This window comes from Scomber scombrus, chromosome 14 (assembly GCF_963691925.1).
Source record: "Scomber scombrus chromosome 14, fScoSco1.1, whole genome shotgun sequence".
Classification (NCBI taxonomy): Eukaryota; Metazoa; Chordata; class Actinopteri; order Scombriformes; family Scombridae; genus Scomber; species Scomber scombrus.
This window is the reverse complement of record NC_084983.1, coordinates 14187787-14212004: the sequence shown is the minus strand read 5'-3', so window position 1 is coordinate 14212004 and position 24218 is coordinate 14187787. Positions and strand designations below refer to the sequence as shown.

General features: G+C 40.2%; 1 protein-coding gene across 1 annotated transcript in view; it reads left to right on the top strand.

Moving 5' to 3' along the window:
* Window positions 1–23369, top strand: part of LOC133994539 (protocadherin Fat 3) — a 64045-nt gene extending 40676 nt beyond the window's left edge. Inside the window, exons 34-52 of the mRNA XM_062433825.1 lie at window positions 255–468; window positions 629–843; window positions 933–1070; window positions 1273–1416; window positions 1512–1709; window positions 2290–2567; window positions 2691–3253; window positions 3664–3795; window positions 3927–4084; window positions 4206–4737; window positions 5064–5217; window positions 6605–6761; window positions 7754–8170; window positions 12852–13107; window positions 16952–17041; window positions 17881–17940; window positions 18229–18267; window positions 20724–20789; window positions 22011–23369. Coding sequence (XP_062289809.1) covers window positions 255–468; window positions 629–843; window positions 933–1070; window positions 1273–1416; window positions 1512–1709; window positions 2290–2567; window positions 2691–3253; window positions 3664–3795; window positions 3927–4084; window positions 4206–4737; window positions 5064–5217; window positions 6605–6761; window positions 7754–8170; window positions 12852–13107; window positions 16952–17041; window positions 17881–17940; window positions 18229–18267; window positions 20724–20789; window positions 22011–22771 — 4572 coding nt within the window. The 3' untranslated portion in view covers window positions 22772–23369. The remainder of the gene's footprint in view (window positions 1–254; window positions 469–628; window positions 844–932; window positions 1071–1272; window positions 1417–1511; window positions 1710–2289; window positions 2568–2690; window positions 3254–3663; window positions 3796–3926; window positions 4085–4205; window positions 4738–5063; window positions 5218–6604; window positions 6762–7753; window positions 8171–12851; window positions 13108–16951; window positions 17042–17880; window positions 17941–18228; window positions 18268–20723; window positions 20790–22010) is intronic.
* Window positions 23370–24218: the final 849 nt, after the last annotated feature.

The following is a 24218-nucleotide window of genomic DNA, read 5'->3' as shown; positions in this document are numbered from 1 at the left end:
TTGAACTGTTTACTCAGAATCCATCAAGCAAAAATACATATTTCTCAGTAAGTAATGCCTCAAAGTTTAAACTTTATCTAGCAGCCAAAAAATCCTCTCCCAGGTTTTTGTGGTCATTGCGATTGATCCCTTCCTTTAATATCTTTGTTCGAATTGATGTTTGTAGGCCTGCTGTCCATGGTGCTGAAAGTGAGCTTCCAGGTAGGGAGTAGTTCAGAGACATTAATTGATAGGGAGTCCTGTGTCCCAATCAGGTTGATTTGACCATTTTGGTCCTGGATGTGAATGACAATGCTCCAGTCTTCCAGAGGAGGGACTATGCTGTTACTGTGCCTGAGGATGTGGCCATGGGAACTGAGGTGCTGCGAGTGCTGGCGACTAGTGTTGACATCGGACCAAATGCTGAGATCACCTATAGCATCCGGTCAGGGAACGAGTTAAGAAAGTTCACCATAGACAGAACCTTGGGTAAGTAGAGGCCTATAGATATTGAACAGAAACTCATCTTTATTTTCTTTCACTACAAAATGAAAAGATTAGTGTGAAAAATTTGTGTTTGTGAGTAATGTATTATAAATAACTTGTATCATCCCTAAGTGTTTGTCCATGCACTATGTGTATGTTTTAGGTTCAATTTCTGTGGCTGATGATTTGGATTTTGAGGTGTGTAAGGACTACTACCTGACCATTGAGGCCTGGGACAGTGGCAACCCACCTCTCAGCACTGCTACCATGGTAACCATTGAACTCATGGATGTTAACGACAACTCTCCAGCCTTCAGTCAAGACATCTACAATGTTCTAATCAGTGAAGATGCAACTGTTGGACAGACAATTACAAGGGTAACATTTGGTCTTAATTTGTTGTCCATCCTTTTTGTTTCCCTCTCAACACTGTTTTTGTTAAGTTTAATTTTCTCTTTTCATTTTAGGTATTGGCAGAGGACCTGGACAGCCAAGTGAATGGGCGAATCACCTACTCTATCCTGAAAGGTGACCGTAGTAACCACTTCTGGATTGACCCTGTGACAGGACTATTCAAAGTCAATAAGCGGCTTGACAGAGAACTAGTAAGGATGCATATTTAAGTACAATATCTCATAAACAATCGATAGTAATTTTCTGGTTCATGAGCACAGCCTAGACAGAAAATTCTAGGTCCCCTCAAGGTCAACACCTAATAAAGTCATATTATGCAAGTATAAGTGCTTGCCATATTGTCTAATACATTCAGATGCCGTGACACTCACATTCCCCCCCTGCTTCGTCTAGATATCCAGGTACTCTTTGTCAGTGCAAGCGTTCGACAGTGGCTCTCCTGCCATGTCATCCACCACCAACGTTAACATCGACATATCTGACGTCAATGACAACCCTCCTGTCTTCACCCCGCCCAACTCCACAGCCGTCATACAGGTAACAGTCTGTGAGTGCTTGCTGATGTGCGTGTTTTTTTCCCTTTGCCAGCATAATCTCAAATTCCCTCCATACTCCATTCTCCATACTTCCAGCTAAACCAAGCTGCTGGCACCACCTTGCTGAAACTGTCAGTCAGCGATAAAGACTCCTCTAGAAATGGCCCTCCCTTTGAGTTTCGCATTGTTTCTGGAAACGAGGGAAATTTCTTCTCACTGGACCAGACTGGAACTCTCAGGTCTAACCGTGTGTTTGGTCCTGAAGTCCCCAGAGAGTTCACCCTTGAAATCCAGGTAAGAGACGGGTGTGTTTTTTCAAACCACTATTTAATCAGGAAGGGGTTGGCTGAAAATTACACTAAGTTACACACAGTCACCACTGGGAGCTGCCCATTACTTATAAACTCTCTCACTGTTAGCTGCTAAATCAGGCTATTAGAGTCTTGGGCTTAAAGAGCAGCCTTATGCAAATATATTTCTGTAATGGAGAAGCTATTAACACCACTAAAATGATGGCATAAAAGTAGTATCCTAAAATACTGGCTGCTTTAAGTCAATTTGTAATATTGATATAAATATATCTTTTTTCAAGTTCTAACCACAGGGACATCTATATTTTTTGTTCCTGTATTTTTTCCAGGAGAATGAGAGTCTGAATATCAAAAGACCATATAGCAATCTTATCATATGACCTTCTTTAATGTTCTATAACCGTCTGTCATCATCTTCCCAAGTAAGAAATGTTGTTCATATGCAACCAGCAGTAAAAATTAAAATATGTAACCTTAAATGGTTCTTAATATTTCAGCAGACCTGTCATTTCTTTGATTTTCATTATTGAAAATGTAACCTTAACTTTGTTTCGGTCTCTTAGGCTAGTGACTCTGGTAAGCCACGTCTTACCTCTTCTTCCTGGGTGTTCCTGAGGGTCATTGGGAACACTCAGTACAAACCTACTGTCTCTCCCCTGGAAATCTTCATTGTCATGGGAACAGACACCTTCCAGGGAGGCCCAATAGGTCAGATCTACGCAACCGACCGTGACCCTAGCGATGTGTTGTCATATACCCAGAGGTCTCAGCCCAAGAGTATGTTTAAGATCAGCCGACAGGATGGCAGCATTTTGGCTCTGCCGGGCCTGGAACCTGGCAGGTACTCAATACACAGACTAAAAACTGATTGTAAATATGATGTGGACCATATGGAACATTTTTGTTTCAAATTACATTTTGGTTCATTACAGAGTTCACACCTGCTTGTCTTCTCTGTCATCAGATACCAGATGAATGCTACAGTGAGTGATGGACGTTTTGCTGTGATAGCTGATGTGTCAGTCCAGGTCGAGCAGGTGACAGATGTGCTGCTGCGTAGTGCCCTGACCCTACGTTTCCGCTCCATGTCCCCAGAAGACCTGCTGAGTCGCTACCTCAGCCAGATCAAACTGATGTTACGGGGACTAGCTGGTTGGAAATGGTCGCCGGGACAACAAGATCCCCTCCACACACTCACTGTACAGCCAGTGATGGGGACATCTGATGTCGACTTAGTTTTGGCTATGGAGAGGCCAGAGACGTCAAGCAGTGGAAGGATGGGTGGCTTCTACTCTCAGCAAGAGATGGCTGGGAAGCTGGAAGAAGCAGCAGCGCGGGGTCAGATTCGGGGTGTCCTAGCTGGGGCAGTGGTGGTGAGCACTGCTTGCTCTGGGGAGCTGGAGTGTGGGGACAGGGTATGTGAACAGACACTGGTGATGGATGGTGGCTCACTGGTAACCTACAGCACAGAGAGGGTCAGCTTGGTGTCACCAAGCTTCAGCCGTGCAGAGACCTGCACCTGCCCTGGTAAGCACTGAACTCACTCACTACTCTTGTACTTGAAATGTAATGCACATTCTTAGCAAATAAATTGGTGCTCGATATCTGTCATACCTGCTTGTCAGATTTACTACTAGTATGAATCAGTAGTTTTGACATAAAAAGTGTAGAGTAAATGCATTTGTGAGTATTTTTCTACATGCACTTTTTTTTTATTATGTCAGCCTGACTTTTAGAAATAGCATAATATTTCTTGATAAATCTCATAGATAAAACATACAGAGAGAAAGACAGACCCTATAGATAGATAGATAGATACAAAGATGCAAGCATACATTAAATAATACAATATATTTAAAGGGTTAATTTTCAGTCATATTCAGACCCCATTCATGTATTATTTTCTCATTTTCCTGTATGTACCCCTTTCCAAACAGGAGGGACATGCCCCACCCCAGTAGAGCTTTGTGAAGGTCAGTCCTGTCCAGCAGACATGCAGTGTGTTCGCTCTGGTCCTACAGCACCATCTGTCTGCCAGTGTCAGCCTGACAGGCTGGATGAGTGTGCAGGTATGATTTGATCCTTCTTTATGCTTGACATTTGGACCACTTCTGTATATGATTTAATTATGTACCTGGCCTTCTATAAGTTGGAGGCCTCTTATTTTAATCACGTGTTTCTATATTTTGTGAATGTGTAGGTCAAACCTCACTGAGTTTCTCCGGAAACAGTTACATCAAGTACAGAGTGACAGACAGTGGCCAAAGTGGAGAGATGAAGCTTGGCCTGAGGATTAGAACACTTCAGAGAAGAGGAGTCATTATGTTTACTCGTGTTAACCCCTGTACCATGCTCAAGGTAAACAGATTTACATGTAATTGCTGCACTTTACTGTAAAACTTCTCAATGCCAAATTACTCAGAAAACATCACTGGTTGCAATATTTTAACAGGTATAATTATTTTCTCTTTTTTCACAGATTGAAGGGGGTAGACTGTGGTTCCAGTTGGACTGTGACAACACCCTTGGTATTATGGGTATCTCTGGCAGACCAATAAACGACGGCCTCTGGCATGCTGTATCCTTGGAGCTGACTAGGAACTACACCCTCCTGTCATTAGATGACAGCTATGTAGAGCGCCGCCGAGCGGCCAGAGCCCCCATTCGCCTCTGGCCTCTGGCCCCAGATTCCTCCTTCTTTTTTGGGGCCCAGGTTAGGCCACCTGCTGGGCAAGGTGAGAGACCAAGCCCAGGCCCAGGGAGAAGCCAGGGAGGACCAGGACTTGGAGACCGTGGAGCGAGGGACCCACCGAGAGCACAGGACGGCTTCCAGGGCTGCCTGGGCTCACTGATGCTGAATGGTAACGAGCTGCCACTCCAGAATAAGAGAAGCCGTTACGCTGAGATAGCTGGGCTGAGCGAGGTCAAACTGGGCTGCGTGCTCTATCCAGATCCATGCGTCAGCCAGCCGTGCCTCAACGGGGCCATCTGCAGCAGCCTGCCCTCTGGAGGTGTGTGTAGATGAAAATGTGTGTGGGTGTTGTGTTGTTGTATAAACACATAACATTGCATGCATAAAAAATGTTGCCAGAATAAACTAATTATGTCTGTCTTCATCACCTGAGTGTCCATTTGAGCATTTTCATTATTTTCCAGCATTTTAGTTTGATGGCTTGTAGGTGCTGTAGTGACTATCCACTTGTTTAGTCTAAATTGCACTTAAATACTCATGAATGAAAACATTATGCTACCAACAGGATTTATTATTAATATCATTTATTAATATTCATGATTATGCACATCATTATTTAACCATTTTTGAATCTCTCTCCAACAGGCTTCATGTGCAGTTGCAGTGCTGGCTTCACTGGGGGGCGCTGTGAAATTGAATTGACATCCTGCATGCCAAACCCATGTCAGAACGGTGGAGACTGCAAGCCTGTAGGCAGCGCATTCCTCTGTGGCTGTCCTAGAGGACTCGGGGGACTTATGTAATATATAATAGCCTGCAGTCACAGACACACACACACACACACACACACACAGCCACACACACACACAGCGTTGAAAAATGGTATGCATAGTATGCACTTAATGACAGTCAGGGTGGTGGTGTTTGCGACACATTAAAAATCTACATGTCCCTTCTCATAGGCACTCATACACAGAGCATGTGTCGGCAAAAACACACACACTCATTAGCTCGCATTAGTATCCCGGCACCCACTGTGTTGTTTTAGTCGTTACTGTGTGAGATAATTAGTGTTTCTAATTTAATTCAGCATAATTTCGGTTGAAAACCCTATGATCATTCTCTAGCTCCGTTCTTAATTACAGCTCGGTAATTGCCTTTGAAATAACCTCTCTGCTCATGTTGTGCTTTGGTTGTTCAGTGGAGCCACCACTAGATAGCAGTTCTCCCTCAAAGGAGAAGATGAGTTTTTCATGCTTTCGACAAAAATGTAAAAATATATTTGATGTACTTGGATTAAATTAGATTTGTCTTAATAATACATAAGAAGAAAATCAAACTTTTTTTTTTTTTTTTTAATCAGGCAGCAGGTTGTTCAAATCATTATCATTTCAAGATAAACACAGATTGATACCATGGCTACAGCAAATATTACATTCTGCCACACGCACACAGCCACAAGCTGTCAAGTAAGTGCAACTGTTCAATATAAAATCATTTTTTAAAAGCTAAACCTTAGGAATACAATTAAAGTATAACACAACATGCTGAATTCACAAAGTACATTAATTAAATGCGCAGTATTCATTTTTTTTTAAATATTAATGAGCAGATATCAACAGCTAATATATCTAGGCCTTGTTAAATGAACTGCATATGACTTCCTATACTTTTATCATTTAAACTTTGCAGTTGTTCAAGAAAGCTTTCTGCAATAGTCAAAGTGATTTTTCTTCTTGCATCCAAAGCCAACTCTTGAACAGTATTTTAAAAATCCCATCAAGAAAAAGTAATTGAAAAGAGAAATACATGTATTTTCTATTTCCATCACAGCAGGGCACCATGTTTGAAATGACAAGCTAAGACGAGTGTGCATGTGCGTGGAGTAAAACAACGTTTGTGATTTTCTTTCAGAATTTAACATCCTTATCTAAGAGTATGTATGAATGTATGCGTGTCTGTTTCTTTAAACCAGAACTATAAATGAGGATAATGGGGCATCCATGAAGATAATCCCTTGATTTAGCGAAAGAAAGGCCCTCTGAAAAGACGATGTCTCTGAAGTTTTTTTCTTTCTCTCCTTTTAACTGTCACGCTTTCATTTTTTATTCTTCTCTTTCACTTTGATACAAATCATTTTCACCGCTCTCATGCATAGCAATTTATTTGTCTTTGCCTCTCTGCAGATGTGATGAGGATGTAGATGAGTGTGACCAGGAGGAGTGCGGGAATGGAGGAGTGTGTGTCAACACGTTTGGGTCATACTACTGTAACTGCTCGGAAGGGTATGAGGGGCAGTTTTGTGATGATCAGATGCCTGATGATCCAGGGGATGACACACAGGTATAGTATGAACAACATGTAAAACTGAATTTATGTAGATTATGTAAATCTTGCAAAAATGATTAAGTATAATCAAATGAGCTTTTTTGGATTGCTTTTTGTGCATTCAGCCTGCTCCTAATTGGACTTGTACTCCCAAAATGTTTACACACTAGCTTGGTATCTTCGTCTGTGCAGCAGATGAATAAAAGTGTGGTAATGGGTAAATCACAGCCTCCATTTGAAGTTGTCACACTCTTGACGTTTGTTTTCACACTTTATACCTTATATAAGTAGTGCAAGCCCAATGAAGATGCTTTTATTATTCCCTAGAAGACTGTAATTAGCAAAAAAGTAAGCATAATCATGCTGCTTTTACAACTAGTGGCTTTGTTGATGTTTTAAAGGACGTTTGAAGGTGGCTTGCTAGAAATAAAGCTCAACAAAGCTCCTTATGTTACAGCTGGAGCTGATTTGCTTCATATTGTATTAAAACATAAATCTGTAGAATTATCAGTATCATTTTCTTCTCCTGCAAGACCAGAAATGTAATTGTTCTAATCCTTTGCAGTGCTTAGAGCGTGATGGGATGAAGTCTCACAAATCTTAATTTAACACTGCAAGAAAGCTGAAGAAAAGATGATTTATGTCATAAAACATTTGTGATGCTGGTGGACTTTGCAATGTGTGATGGACAATCAGCTACACTGTGTTTGTACCATCACACATAATTATACAGTTCTCATATGGCTCCAAGGATAATCTAAAGGGATCTGTACTTACAAGAAAAAGCCAGATTTGTCACTTGACATCTGTTCTTTTTAGGGATAATCTACATTTTTAACATCCAGCAACATGTGCAGAGTGTTATGAAGTGTTTTTGACTGAATGGAAATAAATACTAAACATGAAAATTGCTATGCTGCCACCAGGCAGTGACAGTGTATGCTTTCTTTTCTTGTGGAATTGAAAAAAAAACTGTGTTTTGTGACCTCTCTCTATATGTGCCACAGGCGGAGCCCCTGTCTTACGTCGGACCTGGAGAGATCATTGGAATTGGGGTCCTTGCCTTTGTCATTATTCTCCTCCTCATACTCTTCGTTGCCTTTAGGAAAAAGATCAAATTCAGAAAAGACTCAATCCCAGGCCCAGGGACTCAGGCTGTGATGGGAGTCTCAGCTATTTCCACAGAAACCAGCTATATGCTGCGTAAGACTGGCATGGGGGCAGAAGGGATTGAGTTTAAAGCGGTGCGTGTGTCAGGTTCCCCAGGGACCACAAGCACCTATGGTGAGGTGGGAGCCAGCACTGTGGGTCCTCCCCAAGTCATGGTACGTCCGACTGCCCACTCCCCTTTACCTGGAGGACTCAGCAACCAGGGCATGAGGAGCAGGGATGGTGACAAGGCCACCTCCAGTGATGGTAGCCAGGTATGCAAATGTGTGCTTGGGCATGTAGTAATGGTGACAGTTCATTTTCTTTGACCCACACCAGAATTACAGAATTGTCATGACAATGTCAGCAAAAATAACAACAAAATAAGTTGATAGAGCTTAGCAATATTGAAAATATAAAATGTTATTTTTGACTGTGTTGTTCTGTACTACAAATTCATATTTTCATACTACATATTATCAAATACGTGAGGTTGATATGATCTCTGAGATAAACATGTCAACAGTATGATTGCCAAGCAAGTTGATTTGTTGTATCATTTAACTATGCTGCAACCTTTTAATATCAGGACAACATTTATGTTTTATTATGATACAACGCTACTCAAAATCCCAGGCAATATTAATTTTTTATCATGATATCAATATTTATGTTCTCCCAGTATATCCTCCAGCTGCTCATTTTGATGAGGCTGTGCTTCTGTAATTCAGTTGTATTCCTTTTTATTATTTGAAAGTAGAAAGATTAGCACCTGTATTATGCATATTCTTACACACAGCCATACGAAAAACATTCATAGTGTGCTTGAGGAACAGAGTTTTCAGAGTGTGTCTATGATTAAAAAAAATAATAATTATTATTAGGGACCGAGCCGAAAGGCAAGAGGGCGAGGACTCCAGAGGAGTCCTGCCCTTGCCTGGAGGCAAGGACCCTTTCCGGCTGTTAAGTCTGACGTCACGCATGACGAAAATTCTATTTCCGGGTGCAAAGGCATCGATTAGTAATCAACAACAATGGCGGAACCCGTGAACCTTTTTACGATCACCTCTTATTGTAGTGACATGTCTGTGAGAGTGAAAAAGGGACTGAATTCGTATAATTCCAATAGAGTACAGGGTGTAACTGTTCTTCCTGATGGTTTAATTAAGGGCACTGTCCAGGCATCAATGAAAAAGAAAGTGTACAAAGTTGAGGTGAGTTAGCGGTTAGTTTGCACGTTCAATCAATCAATCAATCCATCTTTATTTATATAGCGCCAAATCACAACAAAGTCATCTCAAGGCACTTAACATATAGAGTAGGTCTAGACCATACCATAGACTGTATATAAAAGGACCATACTCTTCAGGTTTAACTTTAACCGTTTAAAACACGCTGTTCTGCCAACGGGACAGGTCGGAAGTTGTGAGGTAGCGAAAGTTCTTCTGAATGTTTTAAACACCAACCCTTAAACATATATATTAATGCATTGTTTAGAAAGCTTAGATTGCCCTGATTCATTCAAGACCACTCGCGAATTATATGGTTGCTCACAGCCGTAATAGTATAAGCGGATAGCCACTCAGCTAAAGTAAGAACAGATAGATAGATTGACAGCAGTTTGAGGATGGATTTTTTAAAGTGCAGATACGCGTTGAGAATCAGGCAGTCGCAAAAACGACAACTTGATGTCGTTTTTTGATTCAGATCTGTTGAGACAACACGGGACACAACACTGTGGCATACTGCACAAACGGAGCCGCTCTGGGGATTGGACCCGGAAATAGAATTTTCGTCATGCGTGACGTCGTGACTTAACAGCCGGATTGAATTTGTATCGTTTTTTTTTTTTTCTACCGCCTCTTTGCGCCTTAATTTGACACCCTAAACCTGCTCCAAAACTCACCAAATTCGGAACGCACATCAGGTCTGGCGAAAAATTTGATAAAATGGAAAAACAAACAACGTCGAACTCTCTAGCGCCACCTAGAAACACTAAAACGGCCACTACGCCTGATAGGAATGTCGTAGAAAGATCAAACCAAAACTCAATTTTTTGTCTTATCAAGATCTACAAATCACGCGCTGACACCCCTGACCTAAATCCAACAGGAAGTGCACAATTTGCTGTTACATATGGAATTTTTGACGATTCTTGGCCTGCTACAAACGTTATCTTGTCCGAGGGCGTTCATTGTGGCGGCTTCAAACTTAAATAGCTGACTGAGCACACCCTGCTGCACAAAATTTCTGAACAAATTTTTCATTACTCGTTTGGTTTGGATTTTAGAAGCCCTCAAAGGTCAAGTGCCCAAAAACCCTCACCAAAACGCACCCATAGACAATGAATGGGAGGAGAGTCTCATGCCACTTTGACCCTAAATTTGACCACCTAAACATGCTCCAGGACAGACCAAATTCAACACGCACATCAGGCCTGGCCATAAATTTGATAAAATGGAAAAGTTAACCCCAAAAGTGCCAAAATGGGCTCTCTAGCGCCACCTAGAAACAGTAAAACGGCTCTAGCACCACCTAGAAACAGTAAAACGGCCACTACGCCTGATAGGAATGTCGTAGAAAGATCGAACCAAAACTCAATAGTTTGTCTTATCAAGACCTACAAATCACTCACTGACACCCCTGACCTAAATCCAACAGGAAGTGCACAGTTTGCCGTTACATGTGGGATCTTCGACGATTTTTCAGGCTTTTCAAAATATATAAATTATTCCTGCATACTTTCAGTTAAAGACTCCGTTCAAATGTCAAAATGTAGCCACAAGTCTCATCTATAGATGTGTGTAATTTGGTGCTGGCTATGTTTTATACTTTTTGATCTGCGGCCCCACATGTGCACACTGTTCCTCTCCCATTCAATCTGTACTCTGCCTGCTGTCTGTGCATGCTCTGTTCTCATGCGCTCCAGTCGTTAACTACCATGGCAACGACTGTGTGTGTGTGTATGCAGCTGGCTCAGCCAGGTTCATTTGTGGTCTTAGTGTGCCATTTATTATTATGTTTCTTCAACCGCCTCTTTGCGCCTTAATTTGACCCCCTAAACCTGCTCCAAAACTCACCAAATGTGGAATGCACATCAGGTCTGGCCATAAGTTCAATAAAATGGAAAAACAAACAACGTCGAACTCTCTAGCGCCACCTAGAAACAGTAAAACGGCCACTACGCCTGATAGGAATGTCGTAGAAAGATCAAACCAAAACTCAGTTGTTTGTCTTATCAAGACCTTCAAATCACACGCTGACACCACTGACCTAAATCCAACAGGAAGTGCACAGTTTGCCTTTAAATGTATGATTTTGGACGATTTTTCAGGCTTTTTCAAAATATATATATTATTCCTGCATACTTTCAGCTATAAGGTCAAAATGTAGCCACAAGTCTCATCTATAGATGTGTGTAATTTGGTCTGGCTATGTTTTATACTTTTTGATCTGCGGCCCCAGATGTGCACGCTGTTCCTCTCCCATTCAATCCTGAATCTCCATTCTGTCTGTGCATGCTCTGTTGTCATGCTCTGCAGTCGTTAACTACCATGGCAACGACTGTGTATGTGTATGCAGTTGGCTGAGCCAGGTTCATTTGTGGTCTTAGTGTGCCAACCAGTGGAGAAAACTTGTCATGATACCTGATAAGGAAGTTTTCTGATTCTTGTTCAAGTTTATTGACTGTATTATTATGATTTTAGATATCTGTGCAGTCTGTCAACTATTTCACTGACATTGCTGTCAAAGTCTAGATCAAACACAAATTACATGAGCATGAACTACAAACATATCTACAGGTTTTACTGGAAAACATAAGTTCCTCTCCTGTTTGACTCATCAAAGTGGCAGTTCATTTCAGTTGCTCAGTCTAAATGTCTACACAGACAGAGAGAGAGATCGTGTGTGTAACGTGTATCTACTTATTGCAGTGTCCAATAAATGCCCGGGTCTGAATGCGTCTAAATGCACCTGACGGAAACCTTTCCGCTTCGCCGCGGCCCAAAGTGCGCAAGGGGACGAGATCCCGTCCAACGCTGCTCGCAGCTTTAATTATTATTATTATTTGTATTTATATATTTGTATTTATTTTTAATGCCTGATTATCACACCCCTGCTGTATTGTTGAAAAATCCCCCCACCTTAACGATCTGACCTGGAGACACTGAGATGAATGGGCTGAAAGAAAAACACATACACTTTACCAATCTTCATGGATTTTCCACATAAAAAGATGCCAACAGAGCTATTGATGATTTAGTCACGTAAAATGTAGTGTGGCTTTCAAAGAAACGCTTAAAGGATAAGGTGGGTGGCATTCTATGTTTTTGTTATTGGAAACAAATCCCATGAAAAGACCAAAGCCAACATACGTTAGATTTATATCTTTTTAAATGTGTCACAAATAGTGTACTGTACTATCAATTTAAAATACTCACACTAACACAAACAGCTGGTCACTGTAGTTTTTAGCTACTTTATTAAAACAGCAGCAAATTGCACATTTGTTGGAAAATATTTTCAGCTGCAGACATTTTATAGCAGCAGGTTGTATGTTTGGTCGCCAGAATATATTACTAATAATAATAATAATACATTTTATTTATAAAGCACTTTACAATTCCAAAGGAAAACTCAAATTTCTACAAGACAAACAAAACTAAAACAAAACATAAAACATCAGAAAATAATTAAAATACAAAAGATCTATTAAAATGAAATGTTTTAAGTCCCTTTTTAAAAGTCTCAATAGACTGTGGCGCCCTCAGCTGTTCAGGTAGGGCGTTCCACAGACGAGGGGCAGCTGAACAAAATGCTCGATCCCCCATGGTGCTGAGTCTAGTCTTGGGGAGGAGGAGGCGATTTGAATTTGTAGAGCAGAGGGGTCGAATTGAGGGTTGATAGGACATTTCATTATAATGAATCCTATGCTGTTTTCTTCCATCTCTACAGATGAGCAGCTTCCTCTCAGACATGTCTAATATCCGAGGCGTGGCCAATAGGAGGGGCATCGCAGTGTGCAGCGTGGCACCCAATCTCCCTTCGGCATCGGCCTGTCGCTCAGAGCACAGTCCAGCCCACAAAGTGTCCTGGGAAGGCGAGGAAATGAGGGAGGAAGGGCTGGAGAGAGCGAGAGATGAGAGAGAGGAGGAATGGGGGCAGAGAGCTTTTGAGTTGGAGAGAACACAGAGAGATAACAGTCCACAGGGTAAGACTGCTACCATGTGCATGCACATCCACACACACACTGATCAAAAAGGCACAGACCACAGAGCACACGGGCCGTGAACTCATTGTGTTACACCCATACCATCATCTCCACTGAGAGAGCTTATTTCACAGTGATCTATGCCTTTTGAACACACACATCAAAGAAAATGTCCCAGAGTAAGCAAGAGTGGTTAAGAAGTAATATGTTTTATTTTGCTCTAATTCCATTTTAGTTTTTACTTTATGGGTGCAATAACTGATAATATAACATACTTTCTGTTACACTGCTAAAATTGGCAATTATGTCCTTTTGTATCAGGTTAACACTCTTACTGTACATCTTCCATGCACTTCTGTTCGAATGGCCAGGGTAATCAGCCAGAACCGATGTCCTCTGTTCTTGTCCTACTTTTGCTCAAAAAAGTTAAGTCAAAATCCAAGTAGTTGGAACACTTCCACTTAAAGTCAACTGTTCTGCCAACTTTTCCACCACCTTTCATCCAAGTTTGCAACTGAGAGGACAACGACCTGAGGGACAGTGATAAGATGTAGCTGTCAGATAATTCAACCTCTGTCTGATATTTAGCTTCCAACACTGTTAACAGCAAGAACACACTTAATAGTTTGCTCCCTGACAGTGAAATAAGTATGTTGAATCTCAGTGCTAAGGTACACTGTCACATACATCGATTCTCTGTCTAACCTGTTGTTTTGAATTATAAAGCCTGCAGTGGGATCTTCCTGCATGTTAATTATTAATTCCTTCCTGCGGGAATGGGAAATTTTATCTATTTTATTTTTTCGCTCCCCTGTTGAGAATGTGCACAAAAGAGATAAAGCATGTGCCCCTAGGGGTCACCACAGCCCATTAATTAACACCTGATTGAGACAAGAGTTAACTCATATCCTGATTATATATGTATGACTCCAGAGTTAACTGCAGGTTCAATTAAACAATCAGAAATTTGTATTTATGTAATAACAGCTCAGTAACCAAAAACAAGTATGATAATGAATATTTCAATACATGGACACAAGTCAATAAGTGAGATACTAACTAACAAGGGAACATATCGGTTGTTTTTCTGTCACTACCTGCTGCCTCATGAATAAATAAAATTAAATGAATAATTAAATACTTGGAAAAAACTTGCTCAGTTTTTGGCAATTATGATCTCAAAAATATAGTAGTTGTATGATGCTCCAACTAATACTGTGCCAATTAAGGGGGAAATTACAGAGAGCAATATGCAAAGAGCAAAACCAGACCTTGTGCTAATTAATGAATTTATAGTTAACTTAATTCAACTTAATTAAATATTAATAAATTACCTGAAATGTGAAGTTTCACTTTTTCAAGGACAGGCAGGTTTAGTCAGAATTGCATGGTGAATGCCAGAATAAAATAGAAGGATTTCTTTGATGGCTTTCACACCTGGAAAAGTGAAGGGGATTTAAAAACTTGGGGACCAGGATGAGAATATGGTTTGGCTGACTGTTAGTGGCAGGATTAGAGCAGGGGTTGGGAACATAACCTCAGGTATGTCTGCCAACGTTGGCACATGGCAGGGAAGTCACTGGCACAACAATGAATGAGTGTGCAAGGAGAGAAAATAAATGGGAAAGAAAGAAGGAATTTTTTAAAAAGTTGACTTTTTTTACCCTTGATTATGATGAAGTGTCTCCTCGCCTGCATGCAGAATTAGACTGGTGACTGTTGTGCTGCCTTTCTTACTTAGTTTGATTGATGGCACTGCCTTACTGCTCACATTCCCACAGGAGCGTTGCTCTTGTTCCATACGCATTGGACCGTGACCACCTAGCTTGGGTTCCAAAATCTAAAGTTGATGTCCAGACAAGCTGGCCCTCGTGGACAGAGTACAGTTTTGGTTATAAGATGGGCCAAGGCAAGGCTACTTGCTTGCTGAATGCCCAGGTTTAAGCACAATTTTGAAACACTCAACACATTTTTTGAAGATATGATAAGGCCCGAGAGAAAAGGACATCCTGTGTCCAGTTATGAGGAATAGGCCACCAATCATAAAAGCTCTTAAAATAATCCATGTTACCAAGATACACAATATAAACACATTGTTTGTTACTTTGCAAAACAGGGAAAAATAATACTAATCGTTATGTTTAAAGGAAGAGTTGAAAGATCTGGAAATAATAGCTTTGGAAATTTAGATCTGATGACTGAGTTTTGGTGTTGACACTTTTTTCATTGTAGAACTTTAAGGAACAGAAAAATATTATTTTCCCCCTCGCATATTGTCTGTAGCAAAGTTACAATTCTGATTAAGCCTTCACTGCAAACTTTCAACAATGTTTTCACACATAATAGAATGTCATTACCCAGTTTTTGTTCTTTCTGGTCTCTTATGTGTTCCACATACAAACATACAGCCTATTTGGTTTTGCCAAAAGTTACTTTTAATCATATCAACAAAGCTGCCAGTTCAACCAGCTTTATTTTCCAAGTTGAATATTTTTCAAAGCCCATGCCAGTGATCTCCACTTTTTCAGTCTTGCGTATCTCTTTCTCAATTTGAAAACTAATGTGACATCAGGCGTTTTATTGCTTTTAGATTACAGCACCTAGCAGGGCTAAAGTACTTGTCTCTTGGCTTAGCAGACAGTCTTATAGCCTACATGCCTCCATCAGACATTTTGTGACACATAAGTACCTGCTCTGCCTCTCAAGCCGATATTATTATTACACACAATTACTCAGATGCAGTATTTTGTGATTTGAAATAATACAACCCATTAAGTAACAGCTCAGCAAATGGAAAAGAGTGTCAGGGAGAATACTGATTTCTTACTTTTGCCTCTAAAGGCATGTAGGTTAGGGCTAACTGGAGACCCTGAGGCTGGTAGCATCATCCAAATGGAATTTAATTCCACTTGTTCTTGCAGACAAAATGTCAGGTTTTTGCCAGGAAATAAGAGGACTGACTGCTATAGTGTGAGCTGGCTGGCCAGCACCTGATAAACATTATCAACTTTGTCATGTGATTGGTTTTATGTTGGATTGTAACCTGTAGTTTTGAGGAATTTGTTTTTCACATCTGCTACACTGAATTACACTAAAATGAGTAACTCTGTGGTCCTTAGCCTCTATGACTTTTTCAGCTGGCGCTGGTGGCATTCAATTAGCAAAAAAGGAGTTGCAGTGGGTGTTCTTGGATTTCTTGAAAATGCTGTGCTCCAAAGCAGACAGCCTTTGAGTATGCTACAACTTGAGCTATCTTTAGGAGTGAATGTTTTGTTATGTATGTGTAATGGACGGGTGACGCACCTAATATAGTTAGCCACAAAGATAATTGATGGATGAGAAAGGATTGGTTCAATACTCACATTCCCATATGTACAATGAGAGAGGTGCAATCATCCCCCCAGTTCATCCTGAGGATCCCTTTGTTGCATATGGGGAAATCAACAATCCTTGTTCTGTCAAGAAATGCATTCCAAAGTCCAGCCAAAGCTTATGCAGTTTGGGACTTTGGCAGGTTGAGTTGCAAATAAAGAACATATTCATTAAGAGGGTAATTCAAGAGTTTGTAAGCTTCGTATTAGCTTAAATTAATTCCACAATGAGATTTTTTCATAGCCAGGATGGACAGAAGGAATGATTACAGCATTCAATAACTGTGTATTAGATATATTGTACTTAATAAAACATCTGATAATGTCCTGTACAATCTTCAGTTTCAACAGTCTTCTTTTTTCCTTTACATTTGTGTGAAATATGCTAATAAGGTTAATAAGCTACAAAAATGGTTTGGAAATGACTCCAATGTCTCCATTGTTGTGTGTGTTTTGCACAGTAGACTTGTCAGAGCTGGAAGATGAGGTGGCATGTTTCTCAGACTCTACCTCTGAGGAGCACTCCCTCAGTTCCTACACTTCTGAGTCCTTCGATGATAACGGTAAGACTCCAACACTGAAATCACACAACCCACTTTGCACTCCCTAATCTTTCTTTTTTTTCTTGTGAAATACTATATAATTTTTACCACCTCACTGCTCTAAAAGTTATTCAAAAGAAAGAGTAGGGAATATCACTCTTCACAGACAGACTGTATGAAGAGGGGTCTAAGTACACAGTTAGTAATTGACAAAAAAAGACTGGGAAAAACTGCTGTAGATGAAATTCACTGAATATAGGAACCGTCCACTTAGCATTTTTAATATGGTGCATTAACTTTATTAACATATTGAAAAGTAAGCAGATAATGGAAATGTTTCATGCAGAGTACTTTAATGTAATCGAATGCATACATAAAATGCATCAGAGGTTATTGCAGGTCACTGGTGAGAGAAAAAAACTCTTTCTTATCCTTTTTCGTGAAAACCATAGGGTATCCTATTTTCCCAGATAACTCAATACCATTGATCTTCCCTTTGCTGCCAATGAGAAGGTAGAAGACAAACAACCCTAATGATAATGTGCGTGTGTGTGTGTGGGTGTGTGTTTTCTGAGTATAGGGTCGATGTCAATGCTTTGTTTCCTGTCTAATTACAGGAGCTACAGAGAAAGAAGGAGGGTTTTCCACTCCCTTATAGAACAGACACACACATAGTCCACATGCATGCAAACGTGTTGGCAAGATGTACACGTCCCCTCTGTTCTCAACACGTGTGCACATACATGCTCACACATTTATCTCATTTCAGTCACACCCAGCACATGAAACCTTACCCTATTCAGAAATGTGCTGACATTGTTTCTGCTCTTCTTCTTCATTTCTGTCTGTATTCTTCCCAGCCTCCATAGTGACAGTCATACGCCTAGTCAATGATGCTGTTGATAATATTGAAAGTGAAGGTATGAAATAATATATTCTGTTGACTCCTCTATCTCTTTTGAGTCTGCCAACCTGTTTGTTCGTTGGTGTAGCACTAAGATATAATGTAGTGAATGCAGCTAAGCCTTTGCTGTTTAATCCCTTGATCAATCCCCTTTTATTAAGAATAAAACATCTGCTGCTTAGATTTATGATATTTCTGTTACTCTATGACACTGGATCCTTCTGTGTTTCAATTTTCCTCCTTTGGTTTCTGTGTTGTTTGTCTCAGTCTGTCTCTGACTTTTGCTTTCTCTCTCCCTTTGTAGTGTCAAATATGGATAAAGAACAGCGGCGGAACAGCCTTGGTGAGTGAGATGCAAAGCAACTGAAAAACATTGTATTAACTTGCCACCCCTTTGGCTTTATTACTCAAGCTGTGACCCCAAAACCCAACCTTTTGTATTATTTTGTATTATTTCCTCTGAATACTTTTATCACACCCCATACAACAGCACAGATTACCATTTATGTTTATGCCAAATCTTTGCAACCCAGACACTGAATGCAAATGTAGGGTCCCAGTTTTTTATGCTCACTGTCTTGCAACTATGGTTGGTTTCTCATAGGTGGTTCCATTTTGGATCTAGCAAAAAGCAAAGAACAAAACATTCAGTTTTAGATTTCTAATCACTGTTTTTCACTAGTTAAAATAAAACTTTCCTAGCTGCAGATTATATTGTTGGAAGCTAATTAACATGAATTCTAGAGTATGAATGATCAATCCTGGCTTATTACAATAACTTGCTTATTACAGATTCATTGTCTTTGTGTATATGTCAGCTAATAAGTAATGTTTTAAGTATTTTATAAGTAACATGTAAATATCCTGCAATATGCAATTACACACAACAAAATGTAATATATCCTTATCAATAATATATGTTTATGTAGTGTGTAATGTTAGAAAATGAATATTGGCTGAGAAGATTAGAAACTGGTCTGAAAAATCTTGAAAATCTCAGTTGGGCTGTTCCATAAGTATTTTGATCAAAGGCCACATTTAAACTGTCTGGTGTCAAAAGATATAAAAAACCCCACTTTTAAACACCTCTCTATAACTGTGTTTTTGCAATATAACAAGACCAAAAGATTGGCAAGTCCCCTCTAGTAATTCATCAGTTTTAGTATTCAATACCTCCAATTTAACATTCATGAACATCATATTAATAGTTTGAGCTAATTAACATAATCGTTCAAAATCAGGACCTCAAGTATTTGGAGGAAGTAGCTTAGCAACAATTCTGTGCCAAAGTAAGTCAGCTACACCTGTTATTTATGCCAGATATATGATTCAACATTTCACCTTATGCTGCTCATCTCATTTTCAGATTGTAGTAACAGGTTGTGTTTCAATATGAATACTGTTAAATACTAATTAGCTAAAACTGTAGTGTCTGTACTTTCTTCACCAACAACAGCTGGTATAGATCTCAGCTGAATCTCACAGTTCTAATTATCTCTAGTTGTAATTACTTACAAATGTTGAAAACTAATCCAAAATCAATTCATTAAGGGATGCAGAAGGTTTTGGATCTGATAAGCAGATTCAATACTGAATTCAGGTTTTATAAAATACTCTCAAACCCCAACCCTATAACATTAGGTCAGGTGTTAAATGTATTTATACATGTATGTATAAAGGTGTAACTCATTTCTCTATACAACATATACAAGTGCCTACAGTGTAAATAGTTAATTGAGATCATTTGAATTATGTTAAGATTGAAAAGCTCAGTCATCTTGGGTATAACGGTCTTCACTTTAAGCAAAGAAGAGCTTTCACCTCGACCATGTAGAGTGTCTCAGTGGATTATAGGGGCACTTTGAGCCAAGCCTCACATCCACACAGAATGGCAGAGGAGGAGGCAGCTTCAAACACTTTCTTTTTCACACCAAATTGGGGCATCATGTACAGCCTGAACACTTTCCACTCTTATTGAATGCATGGTTTTGCTTATATAAAGACCATAGCAGTCATGATCCAGGTGCACATATCCCATAATATCCCTTTGTTCTCGTCAAAATCTGCTGCAGTCTTAAAAAAATGATATTAATTGGATCATAGTTACCAAGTCTGTTTGTTCTCAGTTGCATGTAATTCACTAGGTCTACAAAGTATTTCATTACGTACCCAGAGCGAGACTGTGTTTATGCCTCTGTCACTGCATGCCTTCTGAGGTACAAGAAGCTTCCTTTATTTCAGAGACAGATAATTAAATGGTGTATGACATTTTGCGCTCAGTAGATTGTTCCCATTAACCCTTATTAACCCAATGAATTAATATAAAACATGACCAAACATATTATTTTGTATATATTCTCATATTTTTGCTCTCAAGTCAAGGGAGGTAAAAGAAACTACCGTGCTACAGAAACAACAATATAAAAATATATCAATATAATAAGAAAAAACGGAATAACTGATACATAATGAGGTGAAAATGTTTCATGTTTGGCATTCGTAAACTAAAACTAAAATTGTTTTTCAGGTTGCATTTGACATATCATTAATGCAGCTTGCATGAGATTGCATTATGGTGTTGTGTGTCCAATTACAGTGTTTTTTTGTCGGTTTACATGTATCAGCGATGAGCTAAATGGCTCTCTGCAAGCCTCCCTCTCCTGTTATGTTGTGTGTTTTCTTCCATGTCATAATTCACCATGTCCTTCTGCGTTCAGTTGTGTCTATGAGTGGAGCATTTCATCATCAAAGGCTTCCTATCCCATGAGACATTTGTTTTGTTTTCCACTTCACTGACAGCAAGTCGCCACCTGCAGAGCAAAGATGAGATTTGTGTAGAGTTCATCAAAGAGTACATTGTGGATTGTAAGAACATTAATGTATCCCCCCCACCCCCCTTACCCTTTCATTTGAGCATAATTCATCCAGAAATAGAGAAATTCCCGCAGCATAGCATGCAGTTAGACCTCCCACATATTTTGTGGCATGTTGGCATGGCAGTCTATTAGAATCCTCTGTCCACACATGTCATGCATTATATACCAAGAGCTGGCACTGGTAATGAAGTGTACTCTCCATCCCACATAGAGTGTGACCTCTCTGGCTTCTCTCTCTTCATCAATATGATATTTTTTTCACTCACAGCTCATTAACCTAACCATGAATTATGCAACCTGCATGCTGTAGTTTGTAGGAAGTAGTGGATTAGTGTGAAGTTTTGTGTCAGTCCGTTTGTCAGCGTGAACTCAGACATGGAAAAAGAAATGGGATTTTGTTGACTGGTTTTATTTACACATTAATAAATACTAAATGGGAATTGGAGCAATTACCCACATAAACATGCAGGAGAAGTCCCACAGAAGCCACAGTGAACCCCATAGTGACACAGTAAGAAACAAAGACCATTCGCAAGCCTCCCGCTGCATCAGAGGCACAAACAAACACACTTGCATGCACAGAGACGTTCTAATGCACACAAGTAACAAGCAAGACATTTCTACGAAAATAAAAAGAGATCAAGGGAATAAATAATAATGAGACGGAAAACTAAAAAGGAGAAAAAATAGAAACAACCACAACAAGCCAAAGTATGTACACTGGCCAATTATTAATGTAACGAAAAATGGATGCCATTTGTTCTTTTAAGCAAAAGAGGTTGTTTATTAGGAGGCAGTCAATTCTACATCCTGACACCTTGTGTCAAGTGTTCAGGCTTTAAGAGGTCAGAGATTCCATCCGAGTAATTGTGAACATCTTCAGATTATTTCCACCGCTAACTGATGCCCAGAAGCATATCCAATAGTGTCACATCACTTACCTCCTGTAAATAAGATTGTGATGACACTATTGTTTTAGAAGTGATTTATTGATGTGACACCTGTCACTGGCTGATCCTGTTAGATAGATGATCTGATTCCTCGCTCACACTACGTGGCGCAGAAAGCCCACACACACTTTGAATTTAAAACTACACCTTTGGAGTGATTTGGCAGCACTAGGTTGTCCAGGGAATAAAGCATCAGGTTCCTAAAACACTGTGTTAATGTGAACCCCTCTCTTAAAATAAAACTTTTTTTTTCTTCTCAGCATACCACTGGGAGTCTTCCAGTCAGACTTCAAGCTGGGTGTCACCGTCACGTCTGTGTCTGCCAGAGGTTGGATCCCATTACGACCTCAGTGACACCCAGCAGAACATCAGACGAGGCGGCAGCACACGCTCTCTCCAGCTGGACTACAGGGTGATGGGCCACAGTGGTGACAGGAGCCAAGAGCACGGACAGGAGACCTGCAGGAGGACCTTCCAGTGGGAGCGAAATCAGTCGGGTGAGTGGGAGAGAAAACGCATCCTGGACAGAGAAGAAAAGGGACGGCACGACGGGGAGGGAAAGAACACAGGCAACAGGAGCAGAGACATGGGAGTATGCCAAGACCATAGAGACCGCCAGCAGTCACACGGTCACGACGGCTGCGAAGACAGCTCCTCGCCTGTATATGAGGAATACAGAGAGTCCAACCTCGACCCAGAGCTAAATCAAGACACAGACAGCCTGTATGACACTCTACCCCCGACTCGACGGGCCTACGAGGGATACCCGTCAAGTCCCCCAGGCCTCAATCTGCACCCGGCTCAACTTCTGCCTCCCCTGCGAGCTTGGGACTTACAGACAGGGGAGTGGAGGGGTTCACAGGAGGATCGCGGAAGGCTCAGCTCCAGCAATCTGGCAGGTTCCGGGGACGAGTTAGAGAGACTACTGAATCTGGTGTCGCTCAGAGCCAGGAGAGCCACAAGAACAAACAGAGCCTCCACTGGATCTGAACCCACGGCAGGCTGGGATGGATTTAAATAAGCACAAGAGACTGTTTCCCTTACTAAGGCAAGCAACTCCCCCTGATTAAACTTGACATTTATAATACTACACCGCTGGTCCACCACCTAAAATTAATTAAAGGATAATATTACCATATATACTTTGATTATTCCGCATTATTATTATCCTGCTGTAAGCAAACACAAATCTACCACCAATCCCCCCCCCCCCTGCTCATTTAAAGGCTAGAGGAATAAGAGGAAATATATGCACTGTCTTGATGCTACCTGTGCTGCATGAGAGTTTGGCTATGAATCAATGCTATTACATTTATTATTTATAGCATCACTGTGGCACAGCATTTATTAACATCAAATTAAGAAAGAATCCAGTGAGTTTCCGGTTCAGATCATACAGATGTATGCACATGCAGTATGCTATCATGTATTTCATACATCGCTCTGTTTGATCACACACATACAGACCAAAACACACACAATCATTTGTTTGCTCAACTGTGTAATAATTTGTGCATTTCTTATTATTGTTGAAGTATGCTCGGGGTTGTTTTGGAGAGTAAAAACTGTTCACCCACATAACAGACATAGCCTCAGAGATGCTGTTAAGATTACCGTAAATTGATACTAGGGGATTAAATGACTTAATTATTCTTGAATTATTTTTTTTTAATAATTACACCATTCACTTGTTTGGTTGCTTATTGTCTGTTCATAAACACAAGCATCAAGGGTGTCCAGCTCATATAACTATAATTAAATACATCGCTTTAGGTGATGCTACACTTTTTTTTGTTGTTGTGCTTATGGCCTCTCATTTCAAATCACAATACCCGTCCTGCAATTATGAAGGCCAGTAAGAAGAAATATGAAGATTCACTTATCAATATAGATAATGATATTTCTCCCAATATACTTTGTTACAAAGCCCAATGTTTACACAGTACTTCAGATAAAATTAAGACCACTTTACGCCTGGTATTAACATACAATATGAATTTTCAAACACTATGTACTGAAAGGCTTAGAGATTTATGTGGAAATACAGCCGTGAAGTACAGAATAAGTCACCCAAAACATGTACACATGGTCGGATTTGCCTCACTGATAGTGATGAATGTTGTTTTGTTCCCGCCTCACACATAAAACAGGGAATGGTAATGGAATTAAATTCCATGTTTAACAACTCTGAAACACAGGTGGTAGGTAACTAGGAGTATTTAAGGATTAACACATTCAAAATGGCATTCCAGGACATTTGGGAACAAGCAAGACCAGATATTTGCTGTCAGTTGGGTCGGACAAATTTAGATTTAGTAATAGCAACAGCTGCACTAACTTTACTTTATCACATGTATTCCTGCTGAAAAATGTGACTTTGCATTTGATATGAAAAGGAGACAATGCATTTGAGAAAACACTCTCCATTCAGTGTTGGGGGGTGACTTCCATATCTCACTAAAGGATGC